The sequence below is a fragment of the Peromyscus californicus genome, unplaced genomic scaffold (assembly GCF_007827085.1).
Source record: "Peromyscus californicus insignis strain IS unplaced genomic scaffold, ASM782708v3 Scaffold_4__1_contigs__length_199733344, whole genome shotgun sequence".
Classification (NCBI taxonomy): domain Eukaryota; kingdom Metazoa; phylum Chordata; class Mammalia; order Rodentia; family Cricetidae; genus Peromyscus; species Peromyscus californicus.
The window spans coordinates 82,671,518-82,695,010 of record NW_026294562.1 but is presented as its reverse complement, the minus strand read 5'-3'; the positions used below and the strand labels follow the sequence as shown (position 1 = coordinate 82,695,010).

General features: G+C 51.0%; 1 protein-coding gene across 1 annotated transcript; it reads left to right on the top strand.

Annotated features, from left to right (window-relative positions):
• Nucleotides 1-1,402: 1,402 nt before the first annotated feature.
• Nucleotides 1,403-22,996, top strand: Sdr42e2 (short chain dehydrogenase/reductase family 42E, member 2). Its single transcript, XM_052713253.1, is given in 12 exon segments — nucleotides 1,403-3,790; nucleotides 3,792-4,265; nucleotides 5,614-5,709; nucleotides 7,629-7,686; nucleotides 8,328-8,446; nucleotides 8,995-9,070; nucleotides 11,670-11,752; nucleotides 13,764-13,901; nucleotides 14,878-14,943; nucleotides 17,285-17,348; nucleotides 18,095-18,168; nucleotides 21,006-22,996. Coding segments are annotated over 12 exon segments (1,803 nt in total). The 5' UTR covers nucleotides 1,403-3,490; the 3' UTR covers nucleotides 21,261-22,996.
• The last annotated feature ends 497 nt before the right edge of the window (nucleotides 22,997-23,493 follow it).

The following is a 23,493-nucleotide window of genomic DNA, read 5'->3' as shown; positions in this document are numbered from 1 at the left end:
TTTTTTGTGGCCCTTCTCAGAGTCCAGTGAGTAGCATGCTCCCTACTCTAGGGCCAGGCTGCTTCCTTGTAGCAGAGGCTGGACACACGCCAGCCCTTCTGCTTCTGTCTCTCAAATATGAGTTTCCCAGGGATGGGAAAGCCCTTCTGGTCCCCAGCAGAGAGGAGAGGTCAACAATAAAGAAGCATCCATTAAAATGGAATGGTAGAACCAAGCCTGGAGGCACAGGCTAATTCCTGCTCTCTGGGAGGCTGAGACAGGAGAATCACAAGTTCAATGCCTTGCCTGAGCGACAGAGGAATTAAGTGTAAAAAAAGAGGAGTGGGGTGAGGATGTAGCCTGTGTGAGGCCCTGGGTTCAACCTCCAGCACCACAGGGAAGAAGAGGGCAGGGATTAAGAGACTATAAGAATATTCTTAGGTAGGTAGGTGGATAGGTAGGTGGATGAATGGAAGGAAGGAAAACAGGCATATAAATGGGTGGGTGAAAGTTGGCTTGGATACATGGCAGGATGGGCAGAGGGAAGGTCGGATGGACAGGTGAAAGGTAAGGGTGGGCTGAAGAAAAGATGGGCTGAGGGTTATGAGTGAAAGTTTGAAAGGACAGATGCGGGGAAATGAAACAGACAGGAAACTGGATGGATGGACAAGGGGATATGTGTATAATCTCTCTCTCTCTCTCTCTCTCTCTCTCTCTCTCTCTCTCTCTCTCTCTCTCTCACACACACACACACACACACACACACACACACACACACACACACACACACACACACACACACACACACACACACACCATGGCTGATGAGCTGGAAGGGGGAACAGGTGGAATGGTGAAGAGGAGAAAGTGGAATAATTCCTGAGTAGAACAGTCAGCACAGGGCAGGCTCGCAGCTCCTTTGCCTCTTTTCTCTACCAGGAGCGCAGCCCTGTTAGCTTGCTCACCCTCAGGTGAGTGGGGCTGCCGAGCTCCAGGCTGCAGAGCAGAGCGGCAGGGCGGGACAGCCGGGGCGGAGGCAGCGGGCGGGCGGGCGGGGCGGTCCCCGAGCCTGCCCAACTGGAGCTGCGGTCTCACGGTCCCACGGGTGGTGCTGGCTTTGGCGCCGAGACCCAAGAGGCGCAGGAAGCACGCAGCGCTGCGGGAGCCCAAGCCAGGTGAGTGCAGAGTGGGATGTGGTGCTGGGGAAGGAGGGCGAGAGGACCCGGGATGGGGATCCGCCCCCATCCATCAGCTGTGTGGGACAGTCTGCCACCGGGAGGCCCGGGTCCCTACCACTCCAGAACCCTTTCATCAAACCCAGCGTTGGTGTCTCCATGGACCTGGATTAAGGACTTCTATTTTCATTTTTGTTAGTTTTTAATATTACTACTACTATTTCTCTCTCTCTCTCTCTCTCTCTCTCTCTCTCTCTCTCTCTCTCTCTCTCTCTCTCTCTCTCTCTCTCTCCTCTCTCTCTCTCTCTCTCTTTCTCTCTGTTTGTGATGGGGGGTACACTTGCCATGGGGCATGTGTGGAGGTCAGAGGACAACTTCTCAAGTCAATTCTTTCCATTCTCCTCATGGATCAGACTCACAGAGCCGATCACTTGCAGAGATGAGCCATCTGGTTAGCCATGTTGTTGTTGTGTGTTTTTTTGTTTTGTTTTCTTTTTTGACTGTATCCCAGGCTGGTCTGGACCTTACTATGCAACCCAAGCTGGCCTCAACCTCATGGCAATCCTCCTGTGTAGGCCTTTGAAGTTCTGATATCGCAGGTGTGCATCACCACAGCCAGCCTTTTAGTGTAATTCTTTCCCAATTCTCTGATGTTTGCTGGGCCTCGGTTTCCACTTCTGGGTAATGGGAACAGTAGCTTATGCTTCCTGAGATTGCCAGGAGAATTTAGCACTGCCATATCCAGGTTCAGTCCTGGCTCGGCCGTAATGCTCCCCTGAGGAACAGGCCCGTTTATTCTCCTAGCCGTTAGCCAGGGACTGTTCCAGGCACGGGAGACACCAGTCAGCAACCCTGCATGCAGCCTGCATTGAGGCGATTTGCAAAGACTTTGGTGTCTGCTCTCTCAAGACCACTGTGTAAGGAATTTGAAGCAGCCAAGATGATTTGGGCCCATTTCACAGCTGTGGATACTGAGGCACAGTGAAGTTCTAAGTATTTTACCCAAGGGCACACCCAGACTTTGCCACCATAAATACCCATATACCCTTCCCCAGAAGAGTCATCTGGGCCTTGGGAGAGGAGTCTCCCCTCTGAAGCTACATCCTGTCTCCTGAGGATGGGGTGGGGTGGGAGAATTAGATACCCTCACCACTTATGTGGGACATGACTGCCTTCCTGTCCTAAAACGAACAGGATAATGACAGAGGAGACACAGGCATAGTTCTTATGACTGCCGGGGTCCTTGTCCTGTGACCACCACAGGCAGCAGCTCATTGGCCAGTCAGTCACTGAATACACACCTGCTCCTTTGTGCAGCCATCCTGCACCATGCAGGCAGCCAGAGCCTGGTACACGGAAGGCCTGCCATACAGTCCCCGCTTCTGTAATGTTAATGACCTAGTCCTTGGTCTAGCCTGATGCTCAGGGAGATGAGAGTAGGAAAGACCGTGGCAGTTGACTGAGCCTAGGTCAGCTATAGGTCTAGAATGAGGAGGACAGGGTTCTCAGTGCTGGTCCCTGGGGCCCACCCACTTGACCCGGAAGGCCGCAGGGGACTGGGACAGTGTGGTGTCAGCCAGATGCCCCTGGAGCACCTGGTATCAGAAGCGGCTGCAGACTTGGGGATCATAGACAAGTTCCCAGGTGCTGAGCCCTTATGTCCCAGTGGTTCCTCCTCTCTCCACTTCCTCCTCCTCTTCACTCTTCTTGTCCTCTCCTTCCTCACCTTCCTGCTGCTCCTCCTCTTCTCCCTTCCCTTCCCCTCCATCCTCTTCCTCTTCTTTTTCTCCCTCCTCCTCTCCCTCTCCCTCCTCCTCTCCTTCCTCCTCCTCTCCCTCCTCCCTCTCATCCTCTTCTTCTTCCTCTTGCTCTTCTCTCCCTTCTATTCCTTTCTCCTCCCCCTCTTCTTCCTCCCCCTGTCCTCTTCCTCCTCCTTGCCCTCTGATTCTGAGACGGATAATACCACACCCAGTATGTGAGGCCCCCTAGGCATGACTGACCTGCCTTCCTAGGGTGCTACATGGAGCCTGTGGGGAAATCAGGGGTGCTTACTGTACATCTGAGTCATACAACATGATTTTGAGCCTCAGTTTCCTCAACTATGAAGTCAAAGGACAGGCTGCCTTCTCTGACTCCCTAAGGAGCCAGCAGCCACATGGAGGTTCTTGGGGGCTCTGAAAGAGTCTGGAGCCCTGAGAGATCTAGGAGGCTCCAGTTTTCCTGAAGTTCCCGTTAGTCCTCAGGACCTGGTAAGGTGTGCCTTGGGATGACCCTAGAACATTCTTCTGGTTTTCTCCACAGGTGGACAGCCTCTAGGCTGCATGGCTTCATAGAGGATGAAGACCAACCCTGTAGGCTCCTCCCTAGAAACCTGCCGAGCTGCAGGCCAGGGCGAGAAGGGTTGCCCTGTCTGCCAGGCCTGTGGAGGGGCCTCAGGCCTGGGGTCTGCTTCAGGGTCGGGGTCAGGCCTTGAGCCAGGGCCTGGGGCTGTTCTGGGGTCTGGGCTTGGACCTGGGGCTATTCCAGGACCGGGACCTGGTCCTGGCGCTGTTCCAGGTTCTGGCCCAGGACCTAGTGCTGTTTCTGTGACTGGGCTAGTACCTGGTGCTTCTTCAGGGCCTACTGCTACTCTGGGACCCCGCGCTAGGAGCAGGACCATTACCTGGATCAGGAGCTAGGTCTGGACCCAGGCCAGGAGCCGAGTCAGTACCTGGGTTAGTACCCCAGCCAGGAGCTGGGACATTACCTCAGCCAGGAGCTGGGCCAGTACCTCAGCCAGGAGCTGGGTCAGTACCTCAGCTAGGAAACGAGTCAGTACCTAGACCAGGAGCTGCACCATTACCTGGGCTGGGCCCAGTGCCTGGGACCAGACGAGGCTCTGGGACTGGTTCTCACCCCAGTGAATCAGTGACGCCCCCAGAACCAGCGCTACAGCAGAAGACTCAGGCCAAACCCACACAGGGCCCCCGACAGAAGGTTCTGGTGACCGGAGGAGGAGGCTACCTGGGCTTCAGCCTGGGTTCCAGCCTGGCCAAGAGAGGCATTTCTGTCATCTTGCTGGACCTCCGCAGACCCCAGTGGCCACTACCCTCAGGAACGGAGTTTATCCAGGTACAGAGATGGGAATCATGGGGGGGGGGGGGGGCTGCTGCTGGTAGTGACGGTGCTGGATGTGCTGGTGCTGGAGGTGACGGGGCCGGAGGTGACGGGGCCGGAGGTGACGGTGCTGGTGGCAGAACTCAGGTGGACACATAGGATGTGAACCCGCAGTGGAGTCTGAGATCTCGGGCTCTGGAGTCAGATTTAGCTCCAATTCTTTATTACTTTTATAAAAAAAAAAATTTTCTTTTTGGTTTTGGTTTTGGTTTTAGTTTTAGTTTTAGTTTTGTTGAGACAGGGTTTCTCTGTGTAACAAACAGTCCTAGCTGTCCTGGAACTTACTCTGTAGACCAGGCTGGGCTTGAACTCAGAGATCCACCTGCCTCTGCCTCCAGAGTGCTGGGATTAGAGAGAGGCATTCACCACTACCACCTGGCTTTATTTTTAGATTTTGTTATCAGTGTGTGTGTGGGGGGGGGGCAGGATAAGTGTGTGATGTGTGTATGTATGATTACTCATGTTTGTGCGGGTGTGATGTGGGTGATGTGCATGTGTGTGATGTGCAAGAGTGTGTGATATGTTTGTATGTGTGAGTGATGTGTGTGTGATATATGTGAGTGTATGTGTGAGTGATGTGTGTGTGATATATATGTGAGTGTATGTGTGATGTGTGTAATGTATATGTGAGTGTATGTGTGATGTGTGTGATGTGCATGGTGTGATGTGTATGTGTGATATGTTTGTATGTGTGAGTGATGTGTGTGATGTATATGTGTGATGTATGTGTGTGTGCATGTGATGGTGTGATAGTGCAGTCATACATTTGCCAGGGGAGAACTCTCCAGAGACGGTTCTCTCCCTCTACCATGATGAGGCCGGCCTCTCCTGTTTCTGCTTCTGTTCTACACACTCCAGTCTGGCCGGCTAAGAGCTTCCAGGCATTTTTCTCATCTCCACCTCCCATCTCTCCGGAGGAGTGCTGGGATTACAGATGCGGGCCACCTCACCCAGCTTTCTGTGGATTCCAGGAGCCTTCAGGCTTGCTGGAAAGCACTTTCACTCTCTTGGCCATTCTGCATCCTCAGCTCCAGCTCTTAGACTTCCAAGCTTTAGTTCCACCCCCTTGAGCCCCCGTCTTTATCCCCAGAAAGAGGCAGTAATCACATGTGCTTTACAAGGGGCTCAGAGAGAGTCGATAAGATAGTGCATATGAAACCCCCAGGCCAGCCCTGGGCCCCAGAGCCGGATAAATGGGGGCAGCGCCTGCTGATGCTCTGTGGAGCTGCTAAATCCTGGCCCACCAGATCTTGGCCTGGGCTGGGTCACTGCCTTGGACTTGAACCTCTCACTTCTGTTTCAGGCTGATGTCCGAGATGAAGAAGCCCTGTACCAAGCCTTCCAGGGGGTGGACTGTGTCTTTCATGTGGCCTCCTATGGCATGTCTGGGGCTGAGAAGGTGAGACTCCCACACACACCCAGAACCAGGCAGAGTGGTGTTCAAGTCCTGCCCCACCCACCACTCTGATGCCCAAGTATGTCTTATTGTTCTTGCCTCCTCCAAAGAAGCACTGGGCATCCATGACATCAAACACCAGTTCTGGTGCCTTCCACCTGTGTGACCCAGGGCCGGTCACCTTTCCAAGCTGTCCCTTCCTCATCTGGAAAGGAGGGAGTCACTGTGATTTATGTCACAAACTCTAGGGAACACTGACTGTAGCAGCATCTACCAAAACGTATTCCATTGACTCAAATTATACTTATTTCCATATCCATAGCATTGTTTTTAATAATAAACCACCAGGAATTATGCAGTGGTCCATTAGTTACCGGAATAAGAGTAGGGATATCGTGAAATTCTATGCAGCCGTTCAAAAGAATGAGAAGACTCCAAAGTGTGGATCCCCTGGCAACCTCCAACGTTCAAAGTAGTGTTTGGTATCCCCTGTTTACCTTAAAAAAGAAAAGAGAAAAGCTAAGCGCCAGCAAGGTGACCCAACCAACCGCCTTTAATCCCAGCACTCAGGAGGCAGAAGCAGAAATATCTCTGTGAGTTTGAGGCCAGCCTGATCTACATAGCAAGTTCTAGGACAGCCAGGGCTACATAGAGAGATCCCTGTATCAAAAAAAAAAAAAAAAAAAAAAAAAAAAAAAAAAAAAGTGCCTACTGCCAAGCTTGATGACCTCAGTTTGACCCCCAGGACCCACGGTGGAAGGAAAGACTTCCACTAGCTGTCTTTTATCCCCACCCGTGTGCCACGGCCCTCACACACACGGACACATGCATGCACATGAAAAACAAATAAATCAAAACGTGACAACATTTGTAAAGCTAGGTCAGATGTTTGCTACATGCACAAGGGTATACGATGATGTTACATACAGGTTCTCTGTACAAACGTCCAAAGGCAGAGGAAGACTTGGCATCAGCAATGTGAAGGAACTTTCCTCTTCATTAGATAGTTGTTGTTGTTTTTTTTAAGTTTTATGTGTGTGGGTGTTTTGCCTACATGTATGTCTATGCATCACATGCGAGCCTGGTGCCTGGGGAAGTCAGAAGAGGGCATCGGATCCCCTGGAACTGGATTTACAGACAGTTGTGAGCTGCCATGTGGGTGCTCGGAACATAACCCAGGACCTCTGGGAGAGCAGCCAGTGTCCTTGACCACGGGGCCATCTCTGCAGCCATTGGGTATACTTTTTACTGTCTGAATTATTTTTAACCTTGTAGCTGTTTCCCCGTTCAACAAGTTCAACAAAAAACACCACGATAAGAATAAATATAGTTTGGGCTGGGGATGCGGCTCAGTGGCTTGCTCAGCATGCACCCTGGGTTGAATCCCCAGCACCAATAAACCAGGTATGGTGGCACACACCTATAATCCCAGCACTTGGCAGGTGGAGGCAGGAGGATCAGAAAATTCCAGGTCATCTTTGTCTATATAGCTTGTTTGAGGCCAGCCTGGGTGACATGAGATACACTCTCTCAAAGAAAAATAAAGAAATAAAGAAATTCGTTTGCAAACACAGCACATCCCATTCCCAGGGGCTTTAAATGAGGGTTTGGGTTGTACTGTTTGCTGGACACCTAGCACACAGGAACCTGTCATTGCAGACCCATTCTTTGTTTACAATCCAGTGTCCTCCAGGGCATGGCCTCATCACCACATTTGTCTCAGATAAGGGGAGATTTAGGAGGGGGCAGAAAATGATCCAACACGTTTGAAGTTACTTATCCGTGCCAAACTCCATGCCAGCCCATGCACCCTGCTCCAAGTATCCTTCAGCGTGACTCCTGCTGACCCTGAACTCAGCCTGTGGCCTCAGCCACGAGGCAGAAGGCAGCATGTGACTTCCCATTTCCCTCTTGTCTTCTAGCTACAGAAACAGCAGATTGAGTCTATAAATGTCGGAGGCACCAGACTAGTGATTAATGGTAGGCCCTCAGAGTGCAGTGTGCCCTGCAGTGTGATCCCTCCTCCTCTTTCTCCTGCCACTGGCCTAGCTCTGGGGTGGGGGTAGGGGTGGGGGCAACAGAGGCAAGACCCCCCTGCCCTACCTAGACTGTACCAGCTGAAGCCAGTGGGAGGCAGACTATCTCCCCTGTGTACAGACCTGCTCAGGGCCCTGTAGGGGAGCATCAACAGTCTTAGCACGTCTAGGGTCCCAGGGCTAAGGATGGCACTGAGGAAGGTCACAGAAACATCAGACAGAAGAATCCTATTGGACCCTTGGGATGTGTCCAACCTTGGCCTGCGCTTTCTCCAGCTCTAGGGCATCTTTTCTATCTGTCCCACCAAGTGAGCCCTTTCTTCCTACCTGCCCTTGACCGAGTGGCTAGGGGGCCAAAGGCACACCAGAAGGAGGAATAAGAAGGCCTGGCCCCCACATCCCAAGTTGAGGGGGGAGGCTTTTCCTTCCCAGGCAGCTCTGGATTCTGGAGATCCCTGATGGTATGGGGTGGGACATTAAGACTGAGTAGAAATGGGTGGATTTGCCCACAGAGGCCTCTTCTGAGCCCCTCCTTAGCCAGCTCCTTGCTCACAGTCTGATGTGGTGTGCGTGTGTCTCCTGCAGTCTGTGTCCGTCGGCGGGTTCCAAGGCTCGTGTACACCAGCACAGTCAACGTGACATTTGGCGGAAAGCCCATAGAGCAGGGCGATGAGGACTCTGTCCCATACTTCCCCCTGGACAAGGTACCGACTTCTGGGAGAGATGGGGCAGGGTGGCAGGCTGGGAAGTGTCTGCCCAAAGGCAGGTGTTGACAGAGCCAGGTCCGTCTTATAACTCAGGGTGCGCATCCCAGCAGGACAGACTCCCAAGCTGAGTGGTACAAACTGTCTCCTATTCCAGCTTGTCGTGCCCTCGGAGGCTTCAAAATCAGATAGACCTGGCCGTGAGCCCCACCCAGCCTGGCACCTTTCACCCCTGTGATGGTGCAAGTTATCATATACTCTGAACCTCTGTTCTCCATCTAAGTCTGATAACACCACGGAGGGGATTTGTAGAGAGCAGGAAATGAGATTATGTGCGAAGATGTCACAGGAACACTAATGGATGACATATGACCAGATCATCCAACCTGTATCTGACATCAGTGTCACAGGGCAGATGGTGCAGACTGGCAGGTGCCTCCCTGAGTCAGGATTATGCAGCCATGGGGTAGACTAAGCCCAGATGGGCCAGCATTGCCATCAACATCATGAGCCCATCTAGTGACTGTGTTCTCCTTGTCCCCTGGCAGCACATGGACCACTACTCTCGAACCAAAGCCATTGCTGATCAGTTGACTCTCATGGCCAATGGGACACCTCTCCTAGGTGAGTACCATGGGGCCTAACTTATAACAAGCATGCCTGCCCCCTGCTGCCTCTTATGATTGTGTGTCTGAGGCCCTATATCCTTCCAAGTAACATCTCCGCATGGTCTGGGCCTTTGTCCTTCATTGTGTTCTGAGTACCTGCCTCCCCCACCAGGACACGGCCTATACAGTCAGATCTCCTGCTTGCAGTCTGGTGAGGAAAAGACTGGGATAGCCTGACACTTGCTCTCTCTGCTGTCTTATGGGAATGGATTTAGTTTGGGCAGTCTGGAGCATTACAAATGTGTAAGGAGTTACACCTCTTTGGAGGGAATCATGCAAGAGAGAGGCTTCTCTGCACTGAAACTTCCTGGAAACATCCACCTCAGCTGTCTCTCTGCATTCTCTCCTCGGGCTACAGAGAAGCAGTCATCAAATAGGAACAGCCCACACTTTCGTGCATTCTTCTTGTCAGGCCCTGTTTTGCAAATTCCATATGCAAAGGTTCATTCACTCCATATCATCCCTGAGTGAGGGGGTGGAATTTAGGCATCCCTGGTCTTCCACACAGGAGCCAAACCCATTCAGACAATTTGCTTGCCAGAAATCACTGTTACTGTCTTTCTAAAGTTTAGAACTAAAAGAAACCAGCCAACATGGTTTCCTTTTATTGTCAAAATTATCTATCCAGGCTAGAGGTGGTGGCACATACCTTTAATCCTAACATTCGGGAGGCAGAGGCAGGCGGATCATGAGACAAGGCCAGCTAGAACTACATAGACCCTGTCTCAAAAAAAGAAAAAAGAAAAGAAAAGAAGAGAGAAATTTATCTGCCTGGGTCTGGTGGCAAAGTCCTTACATACTATCTACTTAGAAGGTTGAGGCAGCAAGATCACAAGTTCAAGGCTTGCCTGGACTACAGAGTGAGTTCAAAGCCAGCCTGGGCTATATAGCAAGACCCTGCCTCAAATAAACAAAAAATTTAAAAAAAAAAAAAGGGGGGGGCAGAATATAGCTCAGAGGTAGAAAGCTTGTTTAGCATGAAGCCCTATGTTCAACCTCTCTAGTAGCACTGGAAAAGACAAACAAATGTGGAAACCCATCGGGTTTGGAGAACAAGAGAGGCTTGGAATTATAGATTCAAGTTTACACGGAAGAAACAGAGGCTGGTTAACTGGCTTTGCTCAAAGTCACACAGCACGGAGCAGTTGAACTTTGAAGCCCAGTGGAGTCTTAGCCCCAGAATCCGGGCCTCACCCACTGTGCTACTCTAGAGGCAGAGACCCAGGTCCCGACATGTGGGCTCTTTCCCCTATAATATCCCTGCTTTTATGACTTAATCTGTCAGTCCTTGACCCCTGATCCTGGGGTGCACATCCACTGTATTCCCCCAGGATTTGATCTGATGCAGTTGAATTCCCTTCTCTGCCAGGGCACAGCCCCTTCACCTACCGCCAGGCCAGACACCTAATCCTCTGGCTGGGAATTATTTATATGCACATCCCCAGCTTTCAATGCTCCAAAGAGTCATGGATACCCTAGGCCTGCCCCTCTCTGACGTGGTTACCCAGTGTCCCACAGGCCACTGTTGGCTGCAACCTGACCTCCCTCCACCATGCCCCCAGGGACCCAGAGTTTAAACTTAGCTGTAAGGCTACAGAAAAGCTCAGCCACCATCTGCCTTCCAGGAGGCTGACCGTGGTCACCAGGGGTGATTACAGCGGCCTGAGATCCAGGCTAGTCCTGAGATGGCTCTCACTTGAGCTGGGTGCCAGAGTCCTAATAAGTAGGTCACAGGGCCTTGTCAGGTGCTGTATCTTCTTGCACCTGCTTGTGTTAGTATCCTGCAACTCCTGTAGTGGTTTAGGACATTCTCTTGCCATTTAAAAGCTAGAGCCTGGAATCCTGGGGTTAGCTGGTGTTAGCAGGTAGAACTCCCTCTCTGAAGGCTCTGGAGAAGGGGCCCTCTGTCTCCTCTAGCTTCAGGTGGCCCCAGGTGACCCTTGGCTCATGACTACAAAACTCCTCTGTCTCCTCTGCTGATCTCTCTAAGACACTTGTAATTGGATTAGACCCAGCTGAAGATCTACGACAATCTCAACTCACCAATATTGTTAATTACAAGCTTGAAGGCCCCTTTACAAACAGCCACACTGGCAAGTCCTAGAATGTAGACAGAGCTTTTGGGGACCACTCTATCATCCATGACTCTGGGCTTCATTGTAAAGGGAGGGGTGTTTGCTAAAGATGGAAGGTTCTGGCCCTGGCTTATTCACGGGGAAAGGGAGCATACAATGAAAGTGCCTGGAAAACAGATCTGCAGAAAGAACAGCCACCTGCTTTAGGAAGCACAGGTCATGAATAGCTCCAGGGCCGTGGCTGGCAGGAGCTTAGGGCCAGTGCCCTCAGGGTTTGTGATCGGGTCGGAGGGAGGTGGGTGCGGTCCCCAAAGAAATTGGGCAGCTGGAGGCACAGAGTATCTATGCTGGGCATTCCATGCTAAATAAGGAGCAGGAGATGTGGATGGCTTTGAGCTCCCCATCCTCATGTGCTGTGGGCTCCCGAGCTCCATGTATCACTCCTCTGCAGGCCCCTGACCACCCTTTCTTGTGTCCTAGGAGGAGGCACCCTCCGCACCTGTGTGCTCCGTCCCCCAGGGATCTATGGCCCTGAAGAACAGAGACACCTGCCCCGGGTGGCGGTAGGTCCTCCCAGCCTTCCATGACCAGAGGCAGAAAGAGTCAGGTTGATGTGGTGTGCATACTGACTGGACCATGGATTGCATCTGTCTAGGGGCAATGTCCCCGGCCAGAGACTCTCTATGCTGGGAGGTCACCCTGATGCCTACAAGTTCATAGTCCTCAGACCTACCAGGGTCAAAGTTCCCAGTGTGCCAGTCAGGCCTCTGTTCAAGTCAGGGAGAAAGAAAGCCATGACACCAGAGAGACCTTCATGTGGGTACCCCAAGGGCTGAACAGTTTATCTCAGGCTGCCAGGGAAGGTTCTTTATGCCAGAAAACTCTAGAATATGGCTGCAAGGGGCTCTAGGTCCCAGTGTCCTCACAACCTGGTCAGGGAGACAGACCACACAGTCATAGCTTCAGTATAGTGAAGGCTGAGTAGAAAGATGCAAGAGAAAATGGGCCTGGCAGGGGAGACCCAGGAGGACTTCCTGGAGGAAGGGATGCCTACGGTGTTTGGAAGGAGGAAAAGGGATTTTTCTGATGAGCTGTGGTGATTAGAGAAAGTAAATGCCAGGTAAAGGAGCAATTTGAGCATGATCCTAGATGTGAAGAAGGTCACGGTTAATGTCATCAGCAAGAGGTCCCAATGACTGGAACTAATGGGGAATGCAAGGCCACAGGGAGCCATTGAAGGTCATCTGGCGAGTGCTGTTCTGGCCTGCTGCTTCAAATATTCCTTTGTGGAGTTCTTAAATGACCACGGGTTAACTACAGTGGCTTTTCACCACTTACATACTTAACTGAATGACTACTGTGTGCTCGGTACTATTCAGATCAGCAAACACGGAAGACAGCCCTGCCCTGGTGTGGCCTCTGTTCTCACCCCAGGAAACAGACTCAAGTAGATTCAATATTGAATTATAAAGAGTGTTGGAAAGTGCCAGGCACAAAGGGAGAAAAGAAAAATGGGTGGGCTGAGGGAATTGGGCTCCCGGGGGAAGTTGGGGAAGTCGCTTGGAGAAAGCCAGGTTTCAAGCCTCCAAGGGAGGAAGGAGCCAAGTGTGTCCAACAGGCTTTTGGAGGAAGAGCCTCCAGACACGGGACAACTCTCAGAAAGCCCCAAGACTTTCCAGGAGTACACGGACAGCCCTGGGGTCATGGCAGCACAAGCAGGAGAGGGGGTCAGTAGGAGGGAAAGCTGGGCCAGGGCTAGAGGGGCATTGGGACATGGTCAGCGTGTCTGTGTTCATCATCACAGCCCGTGTGCCTCTGTAGTCACCAGAACAGGGCCAGTGTTGCTAATGTTTTCCTGCCTGGCCCACAGTCAGGACAAGTCTCTCTCACCCGCCAGTCCCACAGCCATTCAGACCCAACCAAGTAAACACAGAGACTTATATTGGTTACAAACTGTATGGCTGTGGCAGGCTTCTTGCTAACTGTTCTCACAGCTTAAATTAATCCATTTCTATTAATCTATACCTTGCCACGTGGCTTGTGGCTTACCGGTACTTTACATCTTCCTTGTCCTGATGGCGGCTGGCAGTGTCTCTCTCACCCAGCTTCCTGTTCTCTCAATTCTCCTCTCTGTTAGTCCCACCTATACTTCCTGCCTGGCCACTGACCAATCAGTGATTTATTCATTGACCAATCAGCAACACATTTGACATACAGACCATCCCACAGCAGGCCAGATATGGCTGTGCAGGGTAGATGGACGGCTAAGAAGCTGCTGGAGTTCCCAAGGCGAGAGAGAGGGTGGTAGTGGGGGAGAAAATCGGTTGGATTCTGAACAGATGTAATAGTTGGGGCAGCTGGGTTTACAAGAGCTTTGAGTGTGAGGTATGAGAGAAGTCAGGGAAGGTCAAAGGTGGCCCAAGGTCACCTGTGAGACAAGCAAGCAGAGATGTCCTGAGGACTTGGGACATGGGAGTTGGAGTCTAGCCTGTTACTGATGGGAAGCTGTGAGCATGTATATAGAGAGTGTAGAACCAGCCAGGTGACCCTGCACTGTCCTCTCCCCCGCACCAGAACCACATCAAGAAGAGACTGTTCATGTTCCGGTTTGGGGATCGCAGGACGCGCATGAACTGGGTCCATGTGCAGAATCTGGTGCAGGCACACATGCTGGCGGCTGAGGCCCTCACCATGGCTAAGGGCTATGTGGCTGTGAGTGTCCTGTGACATCCCTGCCCCCCCCTACCCCCGCAGATTGCAGGCAAGGAGAATCATGTCTCAGGAGTCCCAGGGTCACTGGGTTGGGTAGAAGCTTCAGAGAACGTAATTAGCTCTTCCGCAGTGACCCTGTAACATTACAGCTACAAACTGGAATGGGTCACAGTCTTCACGGAAGTACTGAAGAAACTGAAGTACAATGAGGTTGAATGAGTCCATCAAAGTTACACAGCTTGTCAGCGTGGTCGCCCTGTTACCAAACTTGGGGCCACAATCTGCACCCCAAGAAGCCAAGTTCAATCGCTCCTTTAGAAGCCAATTAAAAGAGTCAAATTAGGTCAGGCGGTGTTGGCACAGGCCTTTAATCCCAGCACTCGGGAGGCAGAGCCAGGCAGATCTCTGTGAGTTTGATCCAGGACCAGGCTGTGTAGAGAAACCAAACCAAACCAAACAGCCAATAGTAAAAAAGGAAAGAGGGATGAAAGGACCCAGTCTGTCTTGGAATCCTGAGTGATATTAAAGTTTAATAGAGTCCCAGGAATATGCACATCTTGGCAGTCCTGGTCAAGGTATGGTCCTGTCCACCACTGATTCATCCCTAAGTGGGCTTGGCTCTCCTGTAAGCTGCTACGATGGAATGAAAGGGAGATAAGCTCCCCTCTGGCTGTGGCCCTTCTGTTTTTCCAGCATGAGATTCCTGAAGAAATCCCTGTCTCTTTGGGGGGTCCGTTGTTTCAATAGTCAGATGGTCAGATTGACAGACAACTGGCCCACATCGTCAACATCTCTCTAGAATATCATCATTTGTGCCAAACCAGTTACAGCCCTTACTAAGGTGTTGCCCAGGTCTGTCCCCAGAACTGCTCAAGAGGACAAGAGGGCTGCAGAAGCAGCTGGGGGCCATGAGAAAGGGTGGAGTCAGGCTGTGGGCAGACATCTGACTACACCCCTTCTCTCCTGTCACCCCCAGAGTGGGCAGGCGTACTACATCAATGATGGGGACAGCGTCAACCTCTTTGAGTGGATGGCCCCACTGGTAGGTGTTCTGATCTCCTAACCCAGAGCAAGACTCCAAAATCCCATCCTCTATCCTCAAATCCTTTCCTACCTTCCAAATCCAAGAATCTACATTAGGAAGCCCTGGCAGCAGCGTGCCTGAGAGGCCCTGGGTATAGCTGAAGCTGGGTTGTGGCTGCCCCTTTATGATACCAAGCGTTCCCTGATTTTGTCACAGACCTCTTCCAAGCTTCCTGATTTACATGATTCTGGCCATGTGAGTCTTCTGTTATTTCTTTTTTCAATGGAACCCAGGACCCATGCTAAAGCAAGTGGTCACCACTGAAAGGCAGGGTTTGATTGTAATCCCTAGGCAGGTATGTAGAAGGTCACCAGAGCCTGGAGAGAAGAGCTTGGCCTCTGAAAAACCTGTCCTCTCTCAGCAACCCACAGACCTATGGACCAGCCCTGTGTGGAAAGTGAGCACTGAACCCCAGGCTAAAGGTAGAGGGGTTATCTTGTACTGCTATGCCAATGACAGCTCTAGTTTGTTCCATTTAAAGAGCGCTTTGAGGGTCTGGAGAGACAGTTCAGTGCCTATGAGCACTGGCTGCTCTTCCGGAGGACCTGGGTTTAAGTCCCAGCACCCACAGGGCAGCTCACAACTGTCTCTAACTCCAGTTCCAGAGGATCTGATGCCCTCTTCTGGCCTCCATGAGCACCAATCCTACATATAAGCAAAACACCCATACGTGGAAAGTTGTTTTGTTTTTAATTTTCTGAATTAAAAAGCACTTTTATTGAGATGTAGCTTACAAGCTATGCAGTTCACCTATGGGAAGGATGTAATTCAATATGGTTTTCCTTTTTTAATCATATTCAGAGTTACACAACCATCACCATAATTAACTTTAAAGCAGGTCTTCGTCTTCAGATAAGCAAAACAAGCCTATACCTGTTAGCAATACAGCCCTGGGTACCCTACCCTACCTCTATCTTCAGCCCACCCCACCCCAGGCAACCAGGAGTCTTCCTCTCTCTTCATTTGCCTCGCCTATTTTATATGAATGGACTCATTGGTATTTTATATGAATGGACTCATAGGTATTTTACATGAATGGACTCATAGGATAAGTGACCCTTTGTGTCTGGCTTCTTCCCTACTTAGTTTTCAAGGTTGATGTGTGCTGTGACGTGTATCAGGTCAAGACTTCATTCCTTTTTATTTTTTTTTTCTTTGATGTACGTGTGTATGTGTGCACTTACACTTGTGTATACAAGTGCACAAGTATGTGAGTACACATGCTTGTGGAGGTCAGAGGACAACTGTGGGTGCTGTTCCTCGGGCACTGTTTACCTGTCTTTTGAGACAGGGTCTCTCCCTATCCTGGCGCTCACTAAGTAGACTAGGCTGGCTGGTCAGTGAGCGTCCCTGCTGGATTGGGTCCGTGCATGGAGTTTCTGGGCTAAATGGTTACTCCAGGTTTAACTTTTCATTGAAGAACTTCCAGACTTTTTCCAGAGACTGCGGGATTCCTTTCTCCCCAGCAGTCGGGGAGGGCTCCCATTCTCTCCAGCCTGCCAGCCTTTGTTGGTTTGGCTGTGACCTGGAAAGGTTTTATGCAGGTGGACAGCTCCATTCATCCCCTGCCAGATCCCCCGTTTCTCCCTGAGTCTCCTGCCTTCCACCCACTTGCTGGGTTTTATCTATTTTTCTTTAATAGTACAGTCAATTCTGGAAGGAAAAAAAAATCAGATTCTACTTAAGGGCCTGGGAACATGTCCAGGTGTGGGTGGCCATAGTAAAAATTATATGATGTGAAAGAGTCTAAGTTAAAAGAGATGGCTTAGCAGGTAGATCCCATTGCCAAGCCTGACACCCTGAGTTCAATCCCCAGGACCCACACTGTAGAAGTAGAGAACTGATTGCAGCAAGTTGTCCTCTGACCTCCATATGGTATCACTGCATGTGCACCCTGAAACACACACACACACACACACACACACACACACACACACACACACACACAAAAGAAAGAAAAAGATTTGTCCTATGTTTTAACTACTTGAGTTACCCTGACCAAGGAGTGGATCTCAGTTCGAGGCTGGTGTGGAAACGATCACCTTCATCATGCCAAGCAGAGTGTGCACGCTTTTAATTCCAGCACCCAGGAGGTAGAGGCAGGCAGATCTCTATGATTTGAGGCCAGCCTGGTCTATATAGAGAGACCCTGTCTTGAAAAATAAGACTAGCGTGGACTTGAGGGTCTCTCTGGGCTGGTGGGGTCCCCTGCCAGCCAGGATATGGGAAACAAGTGATCTTTCCTCACCAGCCAGTCCCTAAACAACCAGTTCTCACATCAGACCATGTTCCCTTGCAGTTTGAGAAGCTGGGGTACAGTCAGCCCTGGATCTGGGTACCAACTTCCTGTGTGTATCTGACAGGTAAGGAACAGCATGGGTATTGAAGCTCCTGTATGCCAGGTACACACACAACATGTGTGTGTTACATTATTGGTAACCCAGGGCCTGGACTGTGATGAGGCCAGGGAGGCACGCAGGAGTAATGGAATTTAAATAGATTGGGCAGGTGCACCCAGCCTGACCCCGCACTCAGAGGAACACCTGTCTCTATATCGTCACAGCTGTGCAGATGTACTCATCATAGGCCTGCCCCCTTAAACGTGAGCCTCTGGCAAGGCTGTAACTACTGTAAAAGAGGAGGCTGGGGCTCTGAGACCTGCCTGAAGTGGTGCAGGGAGCGGGGGATGGGGCAGCCTTGACACCTAGACCTGTGCTGGAAGGCATGATGCCTGGTGGGGCAGAGGGAGCCCTGAGGCTCCCCCTCTTCCAAGGTCACCCTGATGCCAGGGCTTCTTTGGGATGTATGGAGGCTGGGACCTTGGATTCTCCCCCTCCACCTGCACGTCAGTATCTGCTCCCACTCCCCTCTCCCACCCCACCAAGATAGCGTGTCCTGCTGCTGCCCTCTGCTGGCCTTCCCGTAAGAATGCAAGTGGGCGGGCTGGAGAGACAGCTCAGAGGTTAAGAGGTTAAGGCTGCTCTTCCAGAGATGCTGCTGACCTGAAGGAATCCAGTGACCTTTGTAAAGGGACCCCCTAGCAAAGCAAACAATGTCTCCAATGGATTTGTCCTGAGGGTCCCTCCCTCTCGTCTGCCCTCTCCCACAGCTGCACTGATGGAGTACCTGCACCTGGCCCTGAGGCCCATCTGCACCGTCCCCCCACTGCTCACCCGCAGTGAGGTAAGTGTGCTGCTGGGGAGTCCTAGCCCAGAGCCTTTCTCCTCCCCTCCACATCTCCATTGTTGCCGAACACCCTGCCACAAGATACTTCTCTGAGATCTCAGAACCTTCCATGTAGGCCCAAAGCTACAGCCCATTCCTTTATAATGCTCCCTACCCACTATGCTCCCTACCAACTGTTTTTGCTCAGACTGTATTATAGACTGAACAGAGGACTGCTCCATGCAAGCTTCATAGCTGTTATTCCAGCCATAGGTGGCTTATTTTCTAGCTATATCTGAGGCTCCCAAGGGCAGGGTCCATAGCAGATACTTTTTTGAACCCACCTCTGAATATACACATGCACACTCACACAAATCTCCAGTGGCTCTAGGCTCATCATTCATGCTTACTTAACAATAAGTATGTATTAAGTGTCTTCTATACTATTCTCAGAGTTATGATGCACAGTTTATTTTGGGTTTTTTTTTTTTTTTCTTTGAGACAATGTCTCACAATGCAGTTCTGGATATCCTGGAACTCGCTATATAGAGCAAGCTGGCCTCACACTCACAGAGATCCACCTGCCTCTGCCTCCTGAGTACTGGGATGAAATGTATGCACCATCACACCCAGCTGATGTTTAGTTTTATATTTGCTCAGCATGTACCATTCAAAAAGAGGACACCTTGGGGCTGGAGAGATGGCTCATCACTTTAGAGTACTTACTGCTCTTCAGAGCACCCAAGTTTGATTCCCAGCACCCACATGCTAGCTCACAACCACACATACCTCCAGTCCCAAGGGATCTGACACCCTCTCCTGGCATGTGCATGGTGTACATACATGCATGCAAATAAAGCAATAATACATATAAAATAAATCCATAAACTTTTTTACAGAGGATGTCTTAAGTAGACTGTAAACAGGAAAGTGACAGGTTATTTGGGGTCTCTCATTTGCTTCCTCCTAGTGCTAAATTAGGAAGGGCACAAAGATGATGTTCTCCACTCTATGAGAAACTGGGCACTAGAGAAAGCAGTGGCTTATCCAAGATCACACCACACTGGAATTGGCTTCAGGATGCCAACTCCAGTGCTCCTTAAGCTGAAAGGAAGTGTGTGTGTGTGGGGGGGGAATGTTCCAGAGAAGGCACTGCCCACCCACTATTGTTCCTTTGAGCATCCAGAATGATGGTGGATAATGACAGTCCTTTAGTGTCATTTGATATTTCCTGCTGCTGGAAACTATTGCCCTGCCCATGAACAGAGGAGGAAATTAGATCCGTAGTGACGTTGCCTACCCAGGATCATCACTCACTTACAAGGTACCGATGGGATTTGAACCCAGACCTAAAGCTCCAACACGACCTTGGAAAACACATTAGGAACAAAGGGCAAAACGGTGGCCAGGAGCGCTGCAGATTACCCATAGTCGGGCTTCCTCTTGTCTCGTGTGTGAGTTAACTCGTTGGCTCCAGGCCGCAGGATCTGAGGCAGTTTGGGGGCTGTGGGTCTGTCGCCCTCTGCTGGTCAGTCTGTGAGACACCCATTAGCTCTCTAGCCTTTCTATTCCTTGAGCACCTACTGTGTGCCAGGCACTGCACTGAACACTAGAGGTAAGAAGACTTGGTCCTTACCCCAGGAAGCTCATAGTCTAAAGAGGAAGATGTTCCAGAAACCAGGCAGCTCAGCACGGTGATAAGAGCTACGCTGGGATGGGAGGAGGAATTGCCCAGCATGAAGAAGTACCGCCACTCTGAGGTCACCGCTAAGCCTGACCTCTGAAAACACTGTGCCAGGACCTGCTTGGGTAGCTCACAGCTATGTCTCCATGGAAGAGGTGCTCGGTTGGTTTTAGGATGTTTACTAACCTGCATTGCTTCAAGTGCTGAATGTTCTATCTGGGGCAAGAGGAGCAAGAACTGGTCTCTGCTTCCCTCATTAGGGTCCCTGGCCCAGTGCTTGGCCCCAAGGGCGTGTCTGTGCCATGTGAGAATCACACAGCCAATGCCCAACTAGAGAAGAACAAAAGGCCAGGTGGGAGGGCATCTGCAGACCCCAGCATGACAAAGAATATGGCCTAGGAAGTGGATCGTCTATGTGACCCTAGGCAAGTCACTCAACCTTTGGTCTTCAATTTCCAATTATGGAAAGAGGAAATAGTGTCATCTCGGAGGACAAAATTATATAAAGGGCCCACACCAAGCAGAGTGGGAATTCTATAATCGATAGCTATCATTTATTATTACCCTAGAAGCAGGTGGGCCCGAGGCCAACTGGAAGCACGGGAAAGGCAGCTCAGACTTAAAGTGGAATCATTAGGCGTAACTGAATTCTTCTCTTAGGGACACTTAGTTAAGCAGCTGGGAGGGCTGGAAGGCTGTTCTTGAGGCCCTGCCCGCTACAATTGGTATTGGGCTGGCAACAGGAAGCCAACATCCTTCCTTGGAGATGTTTTTCTGGAGAACCGCTCCCCACTACAGGCAGGAGGCTTCCGGCTTCTCCCGGTGTTCAAAAATGCATCTAAGGCCTCCAGAGGTCCAGAACAGCGCTAGGCTGGGAAGAGCAGCAGAGACGAGGTATTAAACAGGATGAGAATTTAGCAAGGCTGGAGGATGAGATCTAAAAGGGCATCCAGGAGGCGGCGCCCTCCAGGAAAAAGATCTTAGAAAGGAAGGTTTCCCCTCCCCTCCCCCAGGGAGGCATCGGCCGGAACAAGACGCAGCGGCCAGTCTTTTTAAATCCTAGTGTTGACAGAGAAACAAGCTGCCCTCCCCCTATCCTTGTGGTCAACAAGGCCGAGGATGCTCTCCCCTCCCACTAGCCCGGCCCTCCACCGCTCCGCCTCGCCCACAGGTGCTCAGCGTGGCCGTGACGCACACCTTCCAGATTGCCAAGGCCCGCGCTCAGCTTGGCTACGCGCCGGACAAGTTCAGCTTCGCCGACGCAGTGGAGCGATATGTGCAGGCCACGACCCAGCAGCCCCGTGGCTTCACCACGCTGACGCTTCTGCGGCTGCTGCTCCTGCTTCTGGGGCTGCTCGGCCTGCTGGGCCTGACACTGCACTTCCTAGGGCTGCAGCCTTTGCAGACAGCAGTGCAACACCTGTGATCCCGCCTCCGATTCCCCGGCCACGCCCACATATGGCTCTCTGAGCTTGTACCTGGCTTTGACTTCCTGAGTTAGGCTCGCCCCTGCGTCCTAGCCACGCCCCCGCGTCCTGGCCACGCCCCCATTGCTGCCCACGCCCCGGCTCCACCCACTAGGCTTGTATTAGTCCTCGTGTTTGGGCTCACTTTCTCTGCTCCGCCCCCCGAGTCTCAGCCACATTTCCCTACCTTTGGCTTCCTAATCCAACTTCTTATTCTTCTCCTGGGCTGGGCGAGGCGGTTGATGAAGTCCCAGCCTCCTACCCTGCTTCTCCTTCCCAGCCATTTCCAGGCTCCTAACCAGTCCAGCCCTCTGCTCCGTGTATCTCCCGGTTTTTCCTGCTCTGGTTTCGCCCCTTCTGCCTCCACCCGTACGCTGAAGCTCCAACGCGGTTGCTTCTTTAGGGACAGACCTTACTCCTCCCTCTCGGGTTTTCGCCGTTGATCCAAGTGGATGACGTTCTGGTTGGTAGAGTCTAGAATTGGACCTGTCTTCTGCTGCTTCTGTGGACAGTGGACCTCCTCCCCTGCCATGGCTTCTTTGAGTTTGTCCTAATTTTGACACAGATTTGTGTGTTGATTAGCTGGGGAGGGATACCCAGCCCAGCTTGGTATCTTTGGGTTCTCGGTTAATGAGTGGAAATGACTCAGCACAGTAAAAGGTTTCAGTACCAGAAGGGGCAAGGGGAAAAAAAAATTGCAAAAGAAAATTGAATGTCTCATAAAGGTACCAATGTAATAGACAAAATAAGAGTTTGGCTGATCATATTATGATTTAGAGTTGTGTTCTTGTGCGTGGAATCAGGATGTCGTTCCTGAAGCTGTCTACCCTATTTTTGCAGACAGCATCTCTCTCCCTGGTTTGGAGCTTGGAGTGGCGAGGCTGGCCAAGAAACCCTAGGGATCCACCCTGTCTCTTGTTTCCCTGCCCTGGGACTGCAAGCATATGCCACCACACCCAACATTTTGTATGGGTGCAGGAAGTCGAATTCGGGTCCCCATCCTCGTGTAGCAAGCACTTTACCTACTGAGCCCTCTCCCCAGCATCCATATTTTATGATTTAGTATCGTTTGTATTTTTTTCTCTTTTTTAAAATGTATTACATTTTTTCATTTATTTTACATCCCGACCGCAGTTTTCCCTCCCTCCTCTCCTCCCATTTCTTCCCCCGGCCTCCTTTCTGCCCCCTCCCCCCATCCACTCCTCCTCTGTCTCCCTTTCAGAAAAGGGCAGGCCTCCCATGGGTGCCAGCAAAGCATGGCATATCAAGTTGAGGCAGGACCAAGTTCCTCCCCCTGCATCAAGGCTGGGTGAGACTAGCCAGCATGGGGAATAGGTTCCTTTGTTCATTTGTATTTCTTGATGGGTAGTGGTGCTCACTAGCATCTTTAAGAGTTTAAGGCCGCAGTCGGTCCTGCTCTCCACAGAAACTGCATCTCCCTGCCATCATGTTGTGGATCCCAGAATAACAGTGTGTAAACAGATTTAACACATCTATCTATCATCTGGTGCACACGTGGCATTAGCTGAGCAAATACTATGGACCCTAGCAGAGAGCAAAGTAACTGCTTAGCCTGCGGTGGAGGGAAGAGAAGGCACTCACTAGTCAACCTTCGTAGGTGGTGTCCCTCACAGTGTGTGTCTGGTAAATAAGGAAGACTGTGTAAGAGTTTTAAAATACACTCAGCAGAATTTTATGTGTGTATATGTATTTTTTAAATCAATAGTAGTCATTTCTCTCTGTTTAGTGCCCAGCACCTGCAGGAACTTGCATTTGTACGGCTTTATTTCTTTATTAAAGTCACTCCTACAGGAGGATTTGTCACTGTCAGTTTAAAGATGAGGCCAGGACTAGCTTGAAGTATCAGAGGGTAAGGGTTACTGCACTGTAGCTGCATTTCCCTAAGCCCCGTGGGAAAAGTGCCACATGGTTATGTCGGTTGCAGCCTGACTGTTCCCGGGTCTGGGGTTGAACTCTGGGGTCTACCTCCCTACAAATCTCAGGCCATTTGAGGTGGCCATCATTCTTACTCTAACTGTTGCTATGATAAAATACCCTGACAACAACTTAAGGAAGGATGCATTCGTCAAGGCATTTTCATCCGCGAGTTTTGTGATATCTACTTCCAAAATGTCTCTTTCCCACCCCTTCGATTCTAACTGCCACCACCGTGTTACAAACTACTGTCCTTTC